The sequence below is a fragment of the Drosophila mojavensis genome, unplaced genomic scaffold (assembly GCF_018153725.1).
Source record: "Drosophila mojavensis isolate 15081-1352.22 unplaced genomic scaffold, ASM1815372v1 contig_36, whole genome shotgun sequence".
Lineage (NCBI taxonomy): Eukaryota > Metazoa > Arthropoda > Insecta > Diptera > Drosophilidae > Drosophila > Drosophila mojavensis.
In genome coordinates, this window is record NW_025318858.1 from 15,346,587 (window position 1) to 15,364,072 (window position 17,486).

The window sequence follows — 17,486 nt, forward strand, 5'->3', positions numbered from 1 at the left end:
GTAAATCAATTAACAAATTTAAATTTTTCATTTCAATTTATTAATTAATATTTTGATAAGTTCTCTGAATACATATATATATATTTACAAATATCAATAATTTTGTTGTTTTTCAATTACGTCCCTAAATATGTGCAATTATTATTAACAATATCAAAGTATTTAAGCTTAATCCTACGAATGTGCTTGCTCGTTGGACTGCCGCTGGATGATCCCCTACAAAAGTAAAAAATAGAGTGTTTATTCAAAGCGCATTATATTGAAAGATTTGATTTACCATTTAATATGTGGACATAAACGGATTTCGAGTTGGCATTAGATGGCAGACACGTATACTTTCCAGAATCCGAAATCTGGGCCCGTTGTATGAGCAAATAAGATGTAGTTATGTCACCTTTTTCGGTTATAACGGATACTCCTCCACGTGGCGAATCATAATTAATTTCCTAAAAACAAAAAATTTAAAAATTGTAATTAATTATCAAAATATTACATCAAATCAAACTGCTCCAAATTTTAAGATATATATTTTGCTTAATTTGGATTTTATGGGATTTACTACTTTAACACGCGTCTACGTCTACGTGTTCGTTTCGTTTTATTATCACTTTCCAACTTATGTAAGTATTTTTGTTAGGCTAAATTGAGGTATATTTTCGGGCACTTAACTAAATTAGTAAGCTTAACGATAATCAAATATTCTTAGCACTAACTTGATTATTGTGAGTCCAGTGTACCATTAGGGGTGGATCAGGAAGATGTTTGACGATACAAGTTAAATTTACAGTTGATCCCAAATCGATGTATAATTCTGGTCCTCCTGGTATTGTTGTAATTGGCTCTGAAATGAAATATAATAATCATATATATAATAGCTATGATAGCCAGCGGAAAATTTACTTAAAACCAAATAATCAGATGATTAAATGTTGGACAGATATTGAGTATACCAAATATATTACATCATTATTATCTTCGAAATGAATATTGTATATATTTTAAAAAGCGTAGCGTTGTAGCTAATTGCAGATGCGACATTCGCTTGACTTGGAGCTTTTCTACATCAGTAAAACATTTGTAAAGGATTATTACTTTAAGTAGGATAATAATGACCACAGCCGTGGAAGCTATAGCTTTTGTACAGTTCTCTTTACTTGATAACGGTCATATAATTTTTTCAGTTCTTCCGAGGGTACGAAACGAAATTATGCTTGCAACGTTCTATTGTGGGACTCTGTCTACGTTTCCCATGTGCGTGAACCGGGGAAACAATGAAAAACCCGCCAGATGTGTACACATTCCCGCCAACCACGCTAAAGGCGCTGTGCGATATTCCAATGTTGAATGAATCGAAGCATCGTCAAGACTAGGTCTTTTAGCTATCATTTTCGTTTTATATTTTTTTATATTTCGATCGTAAAACATACCAACAACAGAGAAAATCATTGTATATCCCACTGGAGGTGTTGTTGATATTTGGCACTCGTAAACTCCGGAATCCCTTATTTGTGGATATTTGATCTGAAAAGGAAATATAATTTAATTAGTCAAATATGATTTTACAAAGCGTAACTTGTGTATATTTTACGAAATTATTTGATCATATCGATTATACATTCATGTATATACATCTTGTTCAAAGATATATTTTATCAAATTAAAAAAAAAATTTTCAGATTACTGGATCGGATCGGTGTGATCACTCGAATGGACTAGCGCCCAGGCCAGGTAAGTAAGTACTTAAAAAAAAACAATTTTTTGTTTTGAAGTTTTTAAAGAATAAACACCGAAAAATAAAAAATTGATTCTAAAATTCTATTAAGTACCTGTAATGACCAGTCGCCAGTTTGCTTATTATATATTGCCGAAAATCTTTGGTCCGATGTATATGTACTTTCCGATACTGTTAATAGGTGCAAATCTCTGTGTCTTATCCAAGATACCTGAAATTAAAAAAAAACTCAATCAAAACCACTTTGTATTTATTTTATTTAACTCTATTACTAACCGTTTTGTTGCCCAGATTTTTTATTCGACAATTTAAATGTCCAGTTTTACCAACGAGAGACGTTACGTTTTTGGTGGCAGTCGTATCGAAGTAGGGTCCTCTATCAATATATTTTACTAATTGTTCCTCATTAAAATTGAAACCATGCTCTTCGTCGCCCAGCATCAGCATATCCGTCACATTCATTTTTGGAACAAAATGTTTGCTTTGGCATAATGCTATTCTAGAAAACACTATTAGAGAAACATTTTAAATAATAATGAGTTTGTACTATTCGAGAGATTATTATTATAGTGGGTTGATTTATTATCTAATCTATGTAGCAAATATGTAATATGATTAACAAACTTTTCATTCACTGCACCATTTATCCGCAATTTTCTCATTTATCCACTTACATATATATACAATATAGAGTAGATTTCGAGAACTTCGCAGCTTAATCATTTTATGATTTATTCTAAATATATTTATTTAAACATTTGATTTTTTGGTTTTGCCACTCAATACGAAATGTATGTAGGTCCTGAAGTCAGTTTACATTATTTCTTGACTTCGGGCATGCGCATTGACTAACGAATATACGCAAAAGAATGTTTACATATAACATTTTGAGTAAATATTTTCGAAATCCCAAATATTATAAAAGAATGAGAAAATATAAATAATAACTAAACCAAACTAACAAAGAATGTATTAAAGTTGAAATATTAAAATTGATTAACTAATCTAATTGCTTTTGCAAATTGTCTTTTATTAGTTCAAGCTAAACTTTGAATAAATAAATAACTCTTAAATTCCACAACAAAAATGAAAGCTATCGAATATTTTTAATAATATTCATATCCCTATAATATAATATATAATAAAAACTGTATATATAATAAAAACTCTTTCAAAACGAACATTGCAATAATAAAAATTTCGAATTTAGGGATATCAATGTATGACACTTTATTAAGCTCAAAAGCTCATTGTACCGCATTGTAATATTTAGAGATAACGAATTTCCGTCCGATACCTTATCTACAAATTATAACTACGCGGAAATATTGCAATTTAATCACATATAAAGTTTTACATAATTTTAACAACCTTAGATCTATCCACAGGTAGTTTTTATGCTCGTTCTGGTATACAAATAGTTTTTGTATGTATTTCGCCTTTGTGATTGAGAGATCGGTTTTTTGTTTGGAACCGTCAACTATGTGCGTGTCATTGCAAAAGTTTTCAGAGAAGAGGATGGATATCGACCGAAATCGTAGAGCATATACATATACATATATTTTCTTAACTGAATAAATGATATGGGTGTGCTATATACAAGCCCTAAAAATATTTTTGCCTAGCCAGTCGAGTTTCTGAGACCAACGGTTTACTACCTACGGACTCAGCTCGTCGCCCCGATTAAGAATGTACATACATATGTATATTCTTTATGGGGACTGTCACGATCTTTCTGCCTGTTACATATGTATATGTACATACATATGCGTTCAGGGAATACATGAAACATATTATTATTATCACATGTTCGTGTGTACATCCTTCTCAAACTATGAAGTACCAGCTTAGCAAATTTGAATATAATAAAAGAGGGGCTATACCCAAAATCGGTAAACATCGAATCCATTTTATACCCTGAACCCATTGAAAATGGGAAATCAGGGTATAATGGTTTTGTGAAAAGTATGTAACAGGCAGAAGGAATCGTCGCAGACCCCATAAAGTGTATATATTCTTGATCAGGACGACGAGCTGAGTCGATATAGCCCTGTCCGTCCGTCCGTCCGTCCGTATGAGCAAAAGGATCTCAGAAGATATAAGAGCTAGAGAGCTAGAAATTTGGCATGCATACTTGTGTATACCATAGGCAGTACAAGTTTATCATATTTTTTCGATAACTCGTCAGATAACTTTTTTTATCGAGAATAATCGAAAAATCTACTTGGTTTTTTCAGCCTAATTTGAACATTTTTAGACCTGGAGACTTCAAACTTGCATTGTATATAAAGTTAATGGATACAAAGATTTTGTAGTTTACAGATTTTGGATACCACGCCCCCTTCGCCCCCAATTTGTAAAAAATTTCATTTCAAGTACTAGAGACTTGTGCTTTGGAATGTGCTTTAACCATATGATTACGCTCTAAAAGTTTCATTAAGATTGTATGTCTACAAACAAAATTATTCAACAAATAAATTCTCATAATATTGCCCACATTGCAGCGCAGCCCAAGCGCAGCCGCTGCTTACTGCGCAGTTAGCAGAGCCCGTGCTTATAAGTGCATGTGTATGTACATATGTGTGCATAAAAGAAGTCCAGAACGATTGGAATATCAGCTTGGAGGGTTCAGGGTATCTCCTAGTCGAGCAGTCTCGACTGGAGCCTTCTAACTTGTTTTGATTGCAAGAACGTAGTTTTTGCGGCATACAAGCCACGCTTGAAGACCTTATCTTTGTCTCCTTATCGATTTTTATCGACTTGAGATAGCGTAGTAAATCGGAATGTCTTTATGAATTTGACTTAAACTGTTTAGGACTGTGTACGACTACTATAAAGGCTTTGCTGACGGCGATTTCCAAAGAATTGACACTGTTCGGCCTATTCGTTCGTCTAGTCGGAAACCTAACTATGTTATGATAGTATACAAGCTTTATCTATCAACTAAATTCTCAGCAGACAGACATTAACGATGCCGTGGAATTCAAAATGAAAACGTAATCTATTGACAGCAGATAATTAATAACCTACCGAAACTACATGAATACACCAAACTCGCACGCATATGCAGACAAGCAAATAAGTTACAGTTATCGATACATTTTTGTTTTATTTTCAATGGTCATACAACGCATGTTCAATGTTTCACTGCATATAATGATTAATTATTTTTGATTAAATATTTTGATGTTTTTTATATAAAGGCATAAGAAAACATCGTGAAAAAAGAAACAAGCAATAAATTTATGAAAATCGTATTGCGTGGTTAGTGTTGCAGCAACGATAATTTAATATTTTTCATTAATGATATAATAAAATTATAACAATCCATTTTGGCGACATATTTATTGTCTATCAATATTAAAAATTGTCTTGAAGCATTCAATAATTTAAATATTTCCGTATTTATTCATCTATTCCTAGTTTGATACAAAATGTATCTGATTATGCGAAGTTTCGCAGTCAAACGCGCTGTTTATGTAATTTCGTTCCATTCCATCGTTTCAATCGTTACGCCGCTCATGTAGTATCGTACACGCACAAAGTGAAAAGTAACTTTTATCGATGTTGTCTGAATTGTAATTTCTTTGTGAGTGCTCAAATGTAAACCTTAACTACAGTCGATTGTATTTGTAATTCGCAGCTACGATACTTTTTTTTTTTTTATAATTAATAAACTTGTCCATTTGACGATTGGTTTGTAAAATTAAACTAAATGCTAAGCTACACGCACATCAATTAAAATTTGTTATTACTATTATTACAAGAAAGCCAATAAAAATCGAACATGTAAATATTACTCATGTATAGCAATTTTTCTATTTGTAAAGAATTACAACAAATGGTTCTATGAAGTGTAAATAACTTTTGTGCAAATAACATATGATTATTGTATCTATAAAATGTATATATGTACGTGTGGCTCAAGTGTTCTTATATAGTGCTCATGAGTTCATTTCATTTAATGTGCGCACAGATACTTTTCGCTGCGCTGTGTTCTAGCATGAAAATTTGCCCAGTAGAGGGGCGAGAAATCGTGAAAGATAATTTGGTAGTGCGGTGCTAATTTGTGCAGGTCAAAAAGGAGTTGCCCTGGGAGCGATACCTAAAACTTCCTTCTATTTTATACTTTGTGTCTTGCCCTTGCAACTTTGCACTTGCGCCATGCGCCATACGCCATCTGCCGTTTTCGCTCTTTGCTCTTGTATAAGGCGATCCGAAAGAGATGTGTACCACGAATATAGGCTAAACCTTTTAGAAAGTCTTATCCAAAATGATATACCCTCTATCCCTAACTAATCTTTTGATTAAACTCTCGGTTTATTCGGGGTCAAAGGTTTCAGCAAAAATCATTAATTCTAGGCGGGCTAAACCATTCAGACGTCAAGGAAGACAATATCGATATTTTCAATTTGCAGAAGAGAATCTGACTTCTTTCGTAATATGAGGTAGTTTCCTTTCACCGTTTATCTTTAATATAGTTTCGTCATTCTGTCAAGCGTTTATGGTTTGTTATCGGTTATCGACTATCGGCACGTAAGTTTAGAAAGGTCCGATGATGTTTTGTTGTGGAAATGGTGGAACCTATTATCTCTATCAATCAAGAGTACATTTTAATCGATCTTGAAGCTGCTTTGACGGCAGCTAAACCGTTCCCACAGTTTTATGCCCTGAACCCATGGAAAATGGGAAATCAGGGTATAATGGTTTTGTTAAAAGTATGTAACAGGCAGAAGGAGGCGTGGCAGACCCCACAAAGTATATATATTCTTGATCAGGGCGACGAGCTGAGTCGATTTGGCCCTGTCCGTCCGTCCGTCCGTATGTATGTATGAACGCGTCGATCTCAGAAGATATAAGAGCTAGAGACTTGAAATTTCCTAGGTCCGTGTATATCACGCGCATATCAAGTTTTTCTTTATATATCGATAACTACTCCCGATATTTTATTATCGATCAAAAACCTTATCGAAAGCTAGTTATTTAATTATATCTCCTACACCTTTAGAGCTAGAGCTTGCAAATTTTAAATGTAGACTTATATGTATTTTATATAATTTCGATTTTTGTTGCAATTTACTTCCCACCCCTATATCCACCCCCTCACCCTCACCTTTGTAAAAGGCGTATTTCAAGTACTAGAGACTTAGAATGTACATACATTTTCACCATATGATTACGCCCTAGAAGTTTCATTAAGATTGTACGTCTAGAAATTAAATTATTCAACAAATACATTCTTATAATGTTGCCCACACTACAGCGCAGCCCAAGCGCAGTCGCTGCTTACTGCGCAGTTAGCAGAGCGCGTTCTAATGTGCGTGTGTATGTATGTGTGTCGAAAAGAAGTGCAGACTTATTAGAATATCAGATTATATCCTCAGGGTATCTCCTAGTCGAGCAGTCTCGACTAGAGTTCTCTAACTTGTTTATACCTCCTCTAACGTACTAACCAAGAAATATTAGTCCAATGACTATGGATTTCCTATTAATAATTTTCCTTATCTATTTAGATATTTTAAGTTCTATCCAAATCAGAATGGAATATTCAAAGAAAACTAGAATATTCTTTTCTGATTTGGATGGAACTTTAAATAACTTAATAAACAAGCTAAGGATTAGTTAATCTTTAGATGAATTATTAATTAATTCCATAAACAGACTATTGATTAGTTAGTCTTAAAAGTCGATTATCCAAGTTTTCTTTAATTGATTTGTCCTTTTGGAGCCATTATTCAGTTACTGCCTTTAGGCAGTATCGTTTGGAGAATTTCCTAGCTTTAAGCTCAGATTGTTGGATCTCCTACTGATGTTTTCTTCCCGACAATAAATACTCTCATTCGATTCCTCCATCTTCTAGCACCGTTTCTCCATTGTACTGCATGGTACTGCACCTTTCATTCATTGATTAAATTCTTTCAATTGAAGCCTGTATCAACGGAGTTGACGCTTCTATATACATATATACATATTGCACCACTTTTACTTGGAGTTTTTATACTCATTCACGAAAGTGAATTAGTATATTGGTTTTGTGCAATGTCCGTCTTGCTGTCCCACATACTCATGTATATCTCCGATTTATAAAGTGTTAAAATTTTTCCGATCCGCCCACTAGGGGCGTGGCAAATCGGAAAATGCATTTTCCGATATGCCAGAAATCATATTAATTAAAGAGCTAGAAAGCTGAAATTTGGAATATAGATCCGCATCGACCACCCAAGATCACGAGCTATGGCGGATATATCTACGCCCATTGGGGGCCTGGCAAATCGGATAAAATTGTATCTCCAAGAGTTTTACAGCTAGAGCACTGAAATTTTGCACATCAGCTAATGTTATGGTTCTATAAAGTCTAAAGGCAAAATTTTATGTCTACGCCCATTAGGGGCGTGGCAAATCGGACCTGAAGATATAGTGATTTTTATAATTCTGCTATATTTTAGACACTATTGATGCCAGAGACCTATTTTGTGTATATACTCGGGCTGACCACCCAAGACCAAAAAGTTTTATCGGGTATATGTCCGCCCCCAGGGGGCGTGGCAAACCTCAAAAATTTATATCTCCTAAAGTATAATAGCTAGAAGCTTCAAATTTAGATAGTTAAGTTACTAGTAACCTCCTATATTGATGACCCAAAAATCATTTTTACGACTCTGGCATATCGAAAAATACCCTGTAATTTTCACATTTTTTGAGAGTAAGCATTCAAACTTTGCAGTTAGGGTACCGTTATCTCGTTCTAAGAACTGACCAAAAATGAGGTGTCTACGCCCAGTAGGGGCGTGGCAAATCGGAAAAAACTGCTTTTTCTACAGTGTTAGAGCGAAACTTAATTAACTAAATTGCTGATGGGATGTGAATGAGTATTCCGCAGTCGGTAACGCCCGACTGCAACGTTCTTACTTGTTTAATATCCAATTTTAAAATCATTAAATTGAAATACCGATGATTGCTTTTTTTATTTTAGTCACAATGGACGAATCCGATAAGTCGCAGCAAAACATGATATCGAATCTTCCGCTGCTGTTCGCAAATGGATATCCGACATCTTTAGAGAAAATAACTGAATCTCAACTAGAGAATTTTATACCATTCATGGTGCAATGCTCTTTGGGACATATAAACCTACCAAAAAAAATAGACTGCAGCGAGCCCGAGTGGTGGCCGGAAAATGCATCCTTTGGCATTCCGTTAAAGAAGCCAAAAAACTTCGTTGGAGTAAGTTCCACATTATTCTTTATGCTAAATTTATGCTGTAACAATTTTTGTTTATTTTAGAGCTGGATAAAAAAGATGAAGGAGATTGTAGTAATATGTTACAAATTTCATAAAAGTTTATTTCTGTTACGGTTTTGTAACGATTTAGCTGCTTATGAGCACGCAAGCTTGAGGTTTATCAACAACTACAATTCCACTACATCGCTATACGACAGACGAAATAATAAATTGTTGGTTACATTTCGCAATGAAAATATGGTAAGCTATAGTTAATTGATTTGAAAACGAGTGCTTTAGTCGATAGTGCTTGCGGTCATTAAAACTACTCGGCAATATATTTAACAGTATACATTACTGCTTCAAATTATAAATTCTTCCAATTTATTTAATTTCAGTCTTATGATCGACAGCAAAAAAATAGAAAATGTTTGCTACTACACAAAAACAAGACCGACCTGCAAGGAGAAGACTCAAACTATATGATGGTTGAGCCGCCGCCGTTCGACATTTATCTGTGTGACAACTGTGATGCTGAATTATATTCCAAGGAAGCAATCTTGGTAAGTGAAAACTATATCCATGTTGATCACTTCATAGCTTAAACTTTTTCTTTATGCAGGAACATGAAAAAATGTGTATTATGGAGGATGATGTGATTTTATGCGATTCGCCCGAACCGGAAAATAAAATTGAAATTAAAAATGAAAACGCAGAGCTGCGAAACGCTTTCCTTCTCAATTTTTGTCTTCAGTCTAAGACGGCCAGTTGCAATTACTCTAAGAAAATACAAAGAACTAACACAAATAACGAAGAATTGGTGACAATGACTTCGAGCAGAAAAAGACGCATATCATCGCGAAGGAATCGAGCAGTCCCGTCGCTTAACAGATGTTCATTTATACCAATATCATCTCCCGCTGGACAGAAATTGTTGTCGTCAATAAAGCAGACAATATCAATGGAATATGTATTTGAAAGACAGGAACGTTTAGATCGCTTTTGTTATACACCCTTATTAGTTAAATCAAATAGTAATCATAAAATCTTTGAGAAAAAGAGTTGTACAAATAACATACATGTAACGTTTAAGAAACTGCAATATTTTAGTTCACACATCTATACTTTCCCGCGAAGACAGTTTATACAACGTAGGGACCTTACTCAAAACTTTTTATTTTTGAATTCACCATTGATTAAAAAATGCCGTCCAATTTCGGTCAGATTAAAAAAACTGGCTGATAATAGCGGAGAGCAATTTCCTATAAATAATACTAAGCTAAATATTAGATTAACACGCGATACTTCACTCAATTCCCAATGGAGGATTTCACCATCCAGCGAGGTGATCGTCGACACAATTGATTTGTGTTCGTCAGATGAAGATGATCAGTCAATTTCCTCTTCAAAGAAAGCAAAAGCAAATAAGCTTGCGTTAATGTCCTTAACAAATAACAAAGAAATCGCTGTCATCCAAAAGAATCATTCAACGGAAACTGAATGGAATCCTCTACCCGAATACTTACAAACAACAGATGACAACTCGCTGAAACCCCTTAAGCAATCGGTTTATATTTTTTCCAATTACAAGACTAACTCGGAACTTAACACATTCAGTCTTGAGCCAAGAGCCAATAGTTCAGCAAAATCGTTAGTTCCCTCAAACGCATTATCACACTCCCACAATCAGGAAAATTGTAATTTATCAAAGAGGTTAGTGACTGTTTCTGAGTGGCGTGCCAGTTCAGAAAAGACGGAAATAAATCAATCAGATACTATTGCTTTTGAAAATATGGCAGGTTTGCAATCCTTTAACACATCTGCTAGAATTGTTTCCATTGATTTAACAACGTAAAATTTATTGATAAGTTTATATAAGTAATATACTATTGTTATTTCGTAAAATAAAGTTTGTAAATATCTAAGATTTTCCAACAAACAACTGTTTTTTTCTTCGATTTTGATTCGAAGATAACCCATTGGAGATTTTAGTCGCGGATTTGTTAACCCCATTCTCAAGATCCAGTGCACTGTAGAAAATAGACATAAACTCGTCATTTGGGTTACTCAGCTTGGAATGAAAATCGACAACAGTAACAATATTTTATTTTATTTCATAAATTAAACCTTTTTTACATTCATACATAAAAACATAAATAGTTCATTAAAAATATGCTATTTTTTGTGTATACGAACTTATTACGAAGACTCCGATGCACTTGGAAGACTTATGGTTCGTTTCGCATAATGATGTGGCCTAAGTGACTGAGTGAATAGTTTATAAAGTCAATGAAAGTGATTTTTAAATTTGTGAAATTTGTTACTTACTTGATTCGATAATCCTTTTTCCCCAAAAAGGAGATCATCACGCATGGCTGTTCGCCTACGCACTTTCGGGCTTTTGTCGGAAGAGCTAATAGTTAAAAATAAATACAAAATAATAAAAGGGGTTTCTTGATTACTAACATTTCTCAATTGTTCTTTAAAAATCCGATAACTCGCATACTGTTTCGAATGATTGGTTGATTGTTGAGTAAACTTCATTTTGATTTAATAGAACCGTATGGACTTCATTTGTTCTTTTATCATGAAAAAAAGTTTATAAAGTTTGTTTTTTAAACAAATTATTTGAAATAATTTAAAAAAGGTAAGAGTTTTGATCCAGTCATAAGCTACGAGTAACTCTATTTTCTATTTTCAGTTTCGATCGATTTATTGAAATCAACTGGATCAATCTACAAAACAGACTTAACCATTTCTGACATCTTCGCAGATAACGTGTTATCAACGATCCCTGTTAATAACAAGTGATTATACCTATAATATATTTATGAGATCTAGACAAGGAAAATCCTTTCCTATCTAAATTCAAATAACTACATTAACACTTTAAATATTTTCGTCAAAATAATTTTAAAGTACTTGAAAAGAATTTAAAAAGATATCTTACGTTTCCATGGATGTGTTGGGTGGCGAACATCTACTTTTGGGTAGATGTTCTATCGTATAAACAGGACTGTCTTGGGATGTAGTGCGGGGAATGTCGTATGTTCCGTTGCTGATTAAAGAATGCTGCGAACAACTTCGATTTAAATTGCTCAACTGCAGCTTGTCATCAATATTCATCGATTCAAACAGATCCGAAATTTGCACATTTGTGTTGTTCGACAAAAAATATTGCAGCAATTGTTGCTGGATGCTACTTTCATGCTGGGCCTCTTTAAGCAACGCCTCATGCTCTTGCAAACGGCTTTCGATCATTGACGAATTGCACGTTATAAATATTGCATTGTCAGACAACTTTTGCAGTAAGTATTTTGCCTCTTCAATTGAACTTATTGTGTCTAAGATATGTTGAATTTTATTTGAATCACTGTTTGCAGGATCCTTAACATCTTCGAATTCCATGATAGCCTTTTGTATATGCTCTATATTCTCTTGTATATAGCTAATGTTGGTTTTTAAATTATCTTCTTCGTTTGAGTACTCGGATGCCTTGTCAATATGTTGGGGATCTTGGATTGCTTTAAGCTCTCGGCATAGCTGCTCCCTCTCATTCACAAGGCGTTCCAGCTCCGTTTCCAATTGACTTATCAACTGCTTGTTTCTGGCAGAATGAACTACGCTACGCGACAAGGTTTCCCAACGATGGTGTAATGCTCGTGCCTGTTCGATTTTTGACGCTGTTTGTCTGTTCGCTCTTTGATGTACATTCCCACTGCGTTGGCTTCGGCGAAGTGCGGATACCTCCTCTGTTTTCCGTTTTAAAATTTGTTCCTTTGCATTCATTTTGGCCTGCAAGGTCATAACTGCATTTTTCTGTCGCCTCTGTTCTTTTCGTAATTGCGCAATTTCTTGCGTCTTCCTTGTGTTTTCTTCTCGGTGTCGGCTTGTTTGTTCTGATATTTTTTTCATCAACCTTACCTAAAACAATTAAATTTAATAATTTTAGAAAATAGATTAATAGATGGAATAGAGATATATAACCATTCGAATACATGATATCGATAATCTAAACAAACATAAAATAATTAAAGTTTACTTACTTTACTACATTTTAGATCATTGAGTTCCATTCGCAAATTTTGCAGCTTTATTTCTTGTGTTTTTATTTCCTTTTGCTGTCGAATATGTTCCTTTTGTGTCTGCTGCAGTTTTTTCAGTTCACGATTCATATCATTTAGCTTACGTTCATACTCCATTTTAACTGCTTTTACATTATCTTTCGGTTGACTAACCATAGACGATGCTAAGAAAATAAAGCAATGTTCGTATACCACGTTTGAGGAAAATAATAAGACAAAATAAATCAATGTCGATTTCTTTTCTATTCATTTTATATGAATTTAGGATATTGTTTGCAACACTTCAGAGAAACTAGGAAACAAAACCAAATACTTACCCATATTCGCCAACACCTCATCTCTTTCCTTTTGCGTGCTAAATATTTTAGATGTTAGGACATTAAGTTTTTCTTCATAGTGTTGCCGCATAACTTGCATCCGCTCTTGAGACAATTCCAGCTGCTCAATTAATTTTGTTTTTATTTCAATATCTGAATTGATTTCATTTAAATTTTCTTCCATTTCTTTCTCTGCGAAAGTCGATTATAGATTAAAATAATATTTGTTTATAGTGATATTATTAATTTTTACCATTCGAATCACTTTCACTATCTGAAGACTCCAGCTCAGCCATTTGAGAGCCTTCGATTGTTATTCCGGGTAATGATCGCGACATTAGCAATTCTCTTTCCTTCTCTAAGCCCCTCTTAGCTATGTCGATGATAACGTTGGGATCTGCGAAAATATTGTATATTAAATATTGAAATTTCCGCTGCATATCCCATTTCTAACCTTCATATATCGTTTTGTTAACTCTCGGTGAAGTTCCCGTGGAATTAAGTTTCTTCAATTGTTGACACATCTCTTCCGATTCTACAAGTTTGGCCTGCAATTTTTCGATCTCGGTCAAATAGTTTTCAACCAAGTTTGTGACTGACATATCGGAGTTAGTATCTTTTGACCATTCATGCATTTGCTTCTCCAGTTTGAGCTTAGCATTGCGATCAATTAATATATTGATGGTCTCGTGCATTGATTTTATGCGCTGTTGTAAACGTTTATTATCGTCCAACAGCATGGAATTTTCATAATATGTATCTGATATTAAGGTATTTCCTTGCGAATCCAATACACGTTTGCCCTGTAAGATATATGGAAAAGGGAGTATTCATAGATGCCATTTCGATCTGTTTAAAAATTATTATTATATTTTCATTATACCTGCTTATACTCCAAAAGCTCCAATTGCAAGGCAGCGACTTCTCTTCGGAGTAACGATATAGTTCGAGAGCTTTGATCCTGATTGATCTGAACTTTGTTTTTGATATTGCGAGCCCTATTTGCATACTTTAGTGTATTCAATGTTTCCATAAAGTCACGATCACTTGGTGAGATGCAAGCAATCATTAAGGTTTGACTATTGCCACCTAGAGAATCTTGAAGAAGACGCGTTAGCTTCGAGTCTCGATATGGTACATGTGAGACTTTCTTCGATTTATCGCCTAACGCTGAAATGCAATTGCCCAGTGCTAGTAGTCCACAATTAATTGATATACCCTCGCGAGCACGATCTCCCGTCGCCAAGGTTCGTTTCAAACGCTCCGAACCAGCCAAATCAACAAAATGGAATTTAGACGTCAAAGTCTCAAAGTCACTATCGCTAAAATCAATTTTCGGCTCGATTATATGTTGCCTGCGTACAAATAACGTAAACACTGCATGCGATCGTGATGATAGATCATTCATTTTAGTTGAAGCTGTCGTTCGCGCTAAAGCGCCTTGCTGTAGCAATCTGAAATAATGTGTGATAATGAATTACATATAAATTCATATACATATGTACATATATTCGACATTTAACTTGCGATAAAAAATATGTATAAGGTTAAAATGAATACGCAATGAAGCTAAATGCATTGAATATGAAAATTAATAATATTGCGTTAACTAAATAATATTCTCAGAAAAGTACAAGAAATTTGTCTCCAGTAGCAATTGGTAAAACTATGCAGTTCTCTCTCGAATAAAAGACCTACATATATACCAGAAATGCTCACCTGTAGCCTCGCAGATTACTTAACCAAGCCGAGCTTAGCTTAAAATTACAAACTTTTATTAAATGAGATATTTGAATATTAATCCAATGACGCTCTAGGGTTTGCAATGATTTTACAAATGTATCTAATAAAATAACTTGATAAAACTAAAACACAACTCACTTTAAAGCATCTTGGGGCTCGTTGATTGGCTTAATAGTAGCACCTGCCACAGTTATTTGCCCATTTGCACTTTCATGTATTTTGAAAGTAGAATTCTTGTTAAAAGGATCCAGTAAATCAATAATGTCTTCATTATACAATTCTATAAACTGAACAGCCACGCTGAACTGCGAATTTGTGGCGGAGGTATCACTGTCTTCTGGATGCTGCAACTTTTCGATGCCAGCGAATATATGTCGTATCGCGCGGGGTATTATGCCCAGTTGATAGTCCCCAGAAGTGTGATCAAATCCAGTTCCCATTGTATAGGTCTTGCCAGAGCCGGTTTGGCCGTACGCAAGGACTGTAGCATTATATCCATGTAAAGTTCCTTCAACCAAGCGCTTAACGCATTCATCATATATATCACTCTACGAATTGGTAAAATATATGTAGAAAGCATATATATATATATATATATATATATATATATATATATTTCTATATGGTGCTGGTAATTTACCTGATTAGAGTCCACATTATAAACATAATCAAAAGTAAACGCCTTATCAGATCCTAGAACTATTTGCTGCTCACCAGGTGTTACTGTGGTACATATCCGACACATGTCAATGATCTCTCTTGAATTTTGTGGACGAATTCTGTGAAATTTGAGAACAATCTCTTATACTCTCATTTGTCTAGTTTTCTTTATATAAATATCAGCAATAAAGTCGTTTGTCGTCAGGATTTCAATATATAAATAAAGTTTAACTTACCGCACTGCCACTCGAACTAGGCAATCCTTGTCAATTTCTCCATCCGTAGCCATGTTGAATTAATAAACTTAAAAAGAAATAATACTGTTGAAACATATTAAATACTTAAATTTATATCAAATGTTACAGTTGTAAGTTACCAATTACTACAGAAACTTCTGCTTACAGATCAAATATGAGAAAAATTATGCAAGTGAAATCTGTCAATGGCAATAGTACTGGTCTTCGGCCCTTTTCGAAGAAGACAGCTGGTGGAAAACCAGTTAAACCTCTTTATCAAATGCAATCAAACCAGCTGTCAGCAGCAAAAGCGTCAGAAATATATAAGAAGTGACTATAAACAAAGTCCTAGCGCTGTAGAAACGATTCTTTATTGTCATGGTGAGCTGAGGGAAACCAGCTATGTGCTTGAATGTGCGCTGACATCAGCGCAGAATAATAGTTGGCCGACGATAACAAGCATGCTCATCTTCAATTTTCCACATCTTAGAAGCTAAATGTTTAAGAGATAACTTAAAAGAGAACTCACATATCGACCGAATTTATTGCTGTACTCAGAAATGACCTGGGCCATTCTTGTACATGGATATTCGGCACTTTAATGATTTTGCTTTTCAGAAAGCTTCAAGTATAGCACGAACAGCATTCTATCTCTTTCTGTCCACCGAATTAGGACTAATAAACTAGCGAAAGATTATTCTTGATCTTAGTGCCTGAAATCACCTTAGTAAATTTATAAATATTACTAATTAATGTATAAGTACATGTGTGATATTTCATCCTAATACAATTCAAAAATTGCAAAAAAAAATAAATAAAAAAAATAATAATAATAATAATAATAATTATTGTACAAACAATAAGAAATGAAATGATCATCTACAGCATTCCAGCATCCAGAGCATCAATTTCGTTGTGCTTTGCAATAAATAATTACAATAATTACCTTAATAAGTCGAACTACGTTTAAAAGCACAACTTATAGTTAACTTTAGAAAATTACTGTAGCTTATATTTTCAACTGTCAAAAACAAAAACAAAAAAAAGCAGACGATCAGGGTATGACATAAAATTATTGGCATGCAGCTGCGTGTGTTATTTTTTATATTTATATATATGTATATATATACATTCAAAAAGTTTAACTACGCACACATAAAAATTAATAATATATTAATATATACATATGTGTAGACACTCACATATGATACTTACAATTAAATATAAAAAACCTGTTTTAAAATTTTTTGACACCTGATGTTTACAAATGGCTTCTTAGCTTAAATAATAATCGTAAAAATATGAATTTCTTAATGAAAATGTATCGTACCAATAAAATAAATATTTGCATTCGCTGCTTTGAAATTCACAAATATATTAAAATCTTTTTTTCAGATCCGTCCTTGTTTACTTTCTTACATACTCTTCAATATATGTACATAGAAATACTCCACAGCTGCGAACAGCTGATGACATTTGGGATGAACGATAT

General features: G+C 33.9%; 3 protein-coding genes across 7 annotated transcripts; 1 reads left to right on the top strand and 2 right to left on the bottom strand.

Annotated features, from left to right (window-relative positions):
• Positions 1-80: 80 nt before the first annotated feature.
• On the bottom strand, positions 81-2,556 carry LOC6576898 (hemicentin-1). Its single transcript, XM_015165410.3, has 7 exons — positions 2,407-2,556; positions 2,009-2,241; positions 1,827-1,943; positions 1,428-1,521; positions 714-841; positions 278-446; positions 81-216 (listed from the first exon to the last, which is right to left on the bottom strand). Exons 1-7 carry the CDS (start codon positions 2,453-2,455, stop codon positions 125-127), a joined length of 882 nt encoding a protein of 293 aa, XP_015020896.1. The 5' UTR covers positions 2,456-2,556; the 3' UTR covers positions 81-124.
• Positions 2,557-5,331: 2,775 nt separating this feature from the next.
• On the top strand, positions 5,332-10,892 carry LOC6576899. 2 transcript variants are annotated; one of them, XM_015165411.3, is made up of 5 exons: positions 5,332-5,521; positions 8,706-8,956; positions 9,017-9,214; positions 9,352-9,516; positions 9,576-10,892. In XM_015165411.3, exons 2-5 carry the CDS (start codon positions 8,711-8,713, stop codon positions 10,806-10,808), a joined length of 1,842 nt encoding a protein of 613 aa, XP_015020897.1. In that variant the 5' UTR covers positions 5,332-5,521; positions 8,706-8,710; the 3' UTR covers positions 10,809-10,892. The 2 variants fall into 2 exon arrangements, with proteins under 2 accessions (XP_015020897.1, XP_015020898.1); XM_015165412.3 differs by having other exon boundaries at positions 5,332-5,428.
• A 246-nt stretch (positions 10,893-11,138) lies between these two features.
• LOC6576900 (kinesin-like protein KIF21A) lies at positions 11,139-17,447 on the bottom strand. 4 transcript variants are annotated; one of them, XM_044008795.1, is made up of 12 exons: positions 17,325-17,447; positions 15,995-16,061; positions 15,739-15,877; positions 15,237-15,646; positions 14,239-14,809; positions 13,810-14,158; positions 13,609-13,752; positions 13,356-13,547; positions 13,000-13,202; positions 11,904-12,877; positions 11,282-11,366; positions 11,139-11,218 (listed from the first exon to the last, which is right to left on the bottom strand). In XM_044008795.1, the coding sequence occupies exons 2-12, from the start codon at positions 16,045-16,047 to the stop codon at positions 11,153-11,155; spliced, it is 3,186 nt and encodes a 1,061-aa protein (XP_043864730.1). In that variant the 5' UTR covers positions 16,048-16,061; positions 17,325-17,447; the 3' UTR covers positions 11,139-11,152. The 4 variants fall into 4 exon arrangements, with proteins under 4 accessions (XP_043864730.1, XP_032584992.1, XP_043864731.1 ...); XM_032729101.2 differs by having other exon boundaries at positions 15,995-16,078; XM_015165413.3 differs by lacking the exons at positions 11,139-11,218; positions 17,325-17,447 and adding an exon at positions 11,420-11,532 and having other exon boundaries at positions 11,311-11,366; positions 15,995-16,084.
• Positions 17,448-17,486: the final 39 nt, after the last annotated feature.

Bases quoted from the DNA above. Each gene is read 5' to 3' on its own strand.
- LOC6576898 (XM_015165410.3), bottom strand. From the start codon at position 2,455: ATGATTAAGCTGCGAAGTTCTCGAAATCTACTCTATATTGTATATATA. The intron at 2,242-2,406 runs GTAAGTGGATAA...TTTCTCTAATAG, and splicing joins ACTCTATATTGTATATATAT to TGTTTTCTAGAATAGCATTA. The intron at 217-277 runs GTAAATCAAATC...TTACTTTTGTAG, and splicing joins TTATGTCCACATATTAAATG to GGGATCATCCAGCGGCAGTC.
- LOC6576899 (XM_015165411.3), top strand. From the start codon at position 8,711: ATGGACGAATCCGATAAGTCGCAGCAAAACATGATATCGAATCTTCCG. The intron at 8,957-9,016 runs GTAAGTTCCACA...TGTTTATTTTAG, and splicing joins AGCCAAAAAACTTCGTTGGA to AGCTGGATAAAAAAGATGAA. The intron at 9,517-9,575 runs GTAAGTGAAAAC...TTCTTTATGCAG, and splicing joins ATTCCAAGGAAGCAATCTTG to GAACATGAAAAAATGTGTAT.
- LOC6576900 (XM_044008795.1), bottom strand. From the start codon at position 16,047: ATGGCTACGGATGGAGAAATTGACAAGGATTGCCTAGTTCGAGTGGCA. The intron at 13,753-13,809 runs GTTAGAAATGGG...ATATTTTCGCAG, and splicing joins TAACAAAACGATATATGAAG to ATCCCAACGTTATCATCGAC. The intron at 12,878-12,999 runs GTAAGTAAACTT...TAATTGTTTTAG, and splicing joins ATGATCTAAAATGTAGTAAA to GTAAGGTTGATGAAAAAAAT.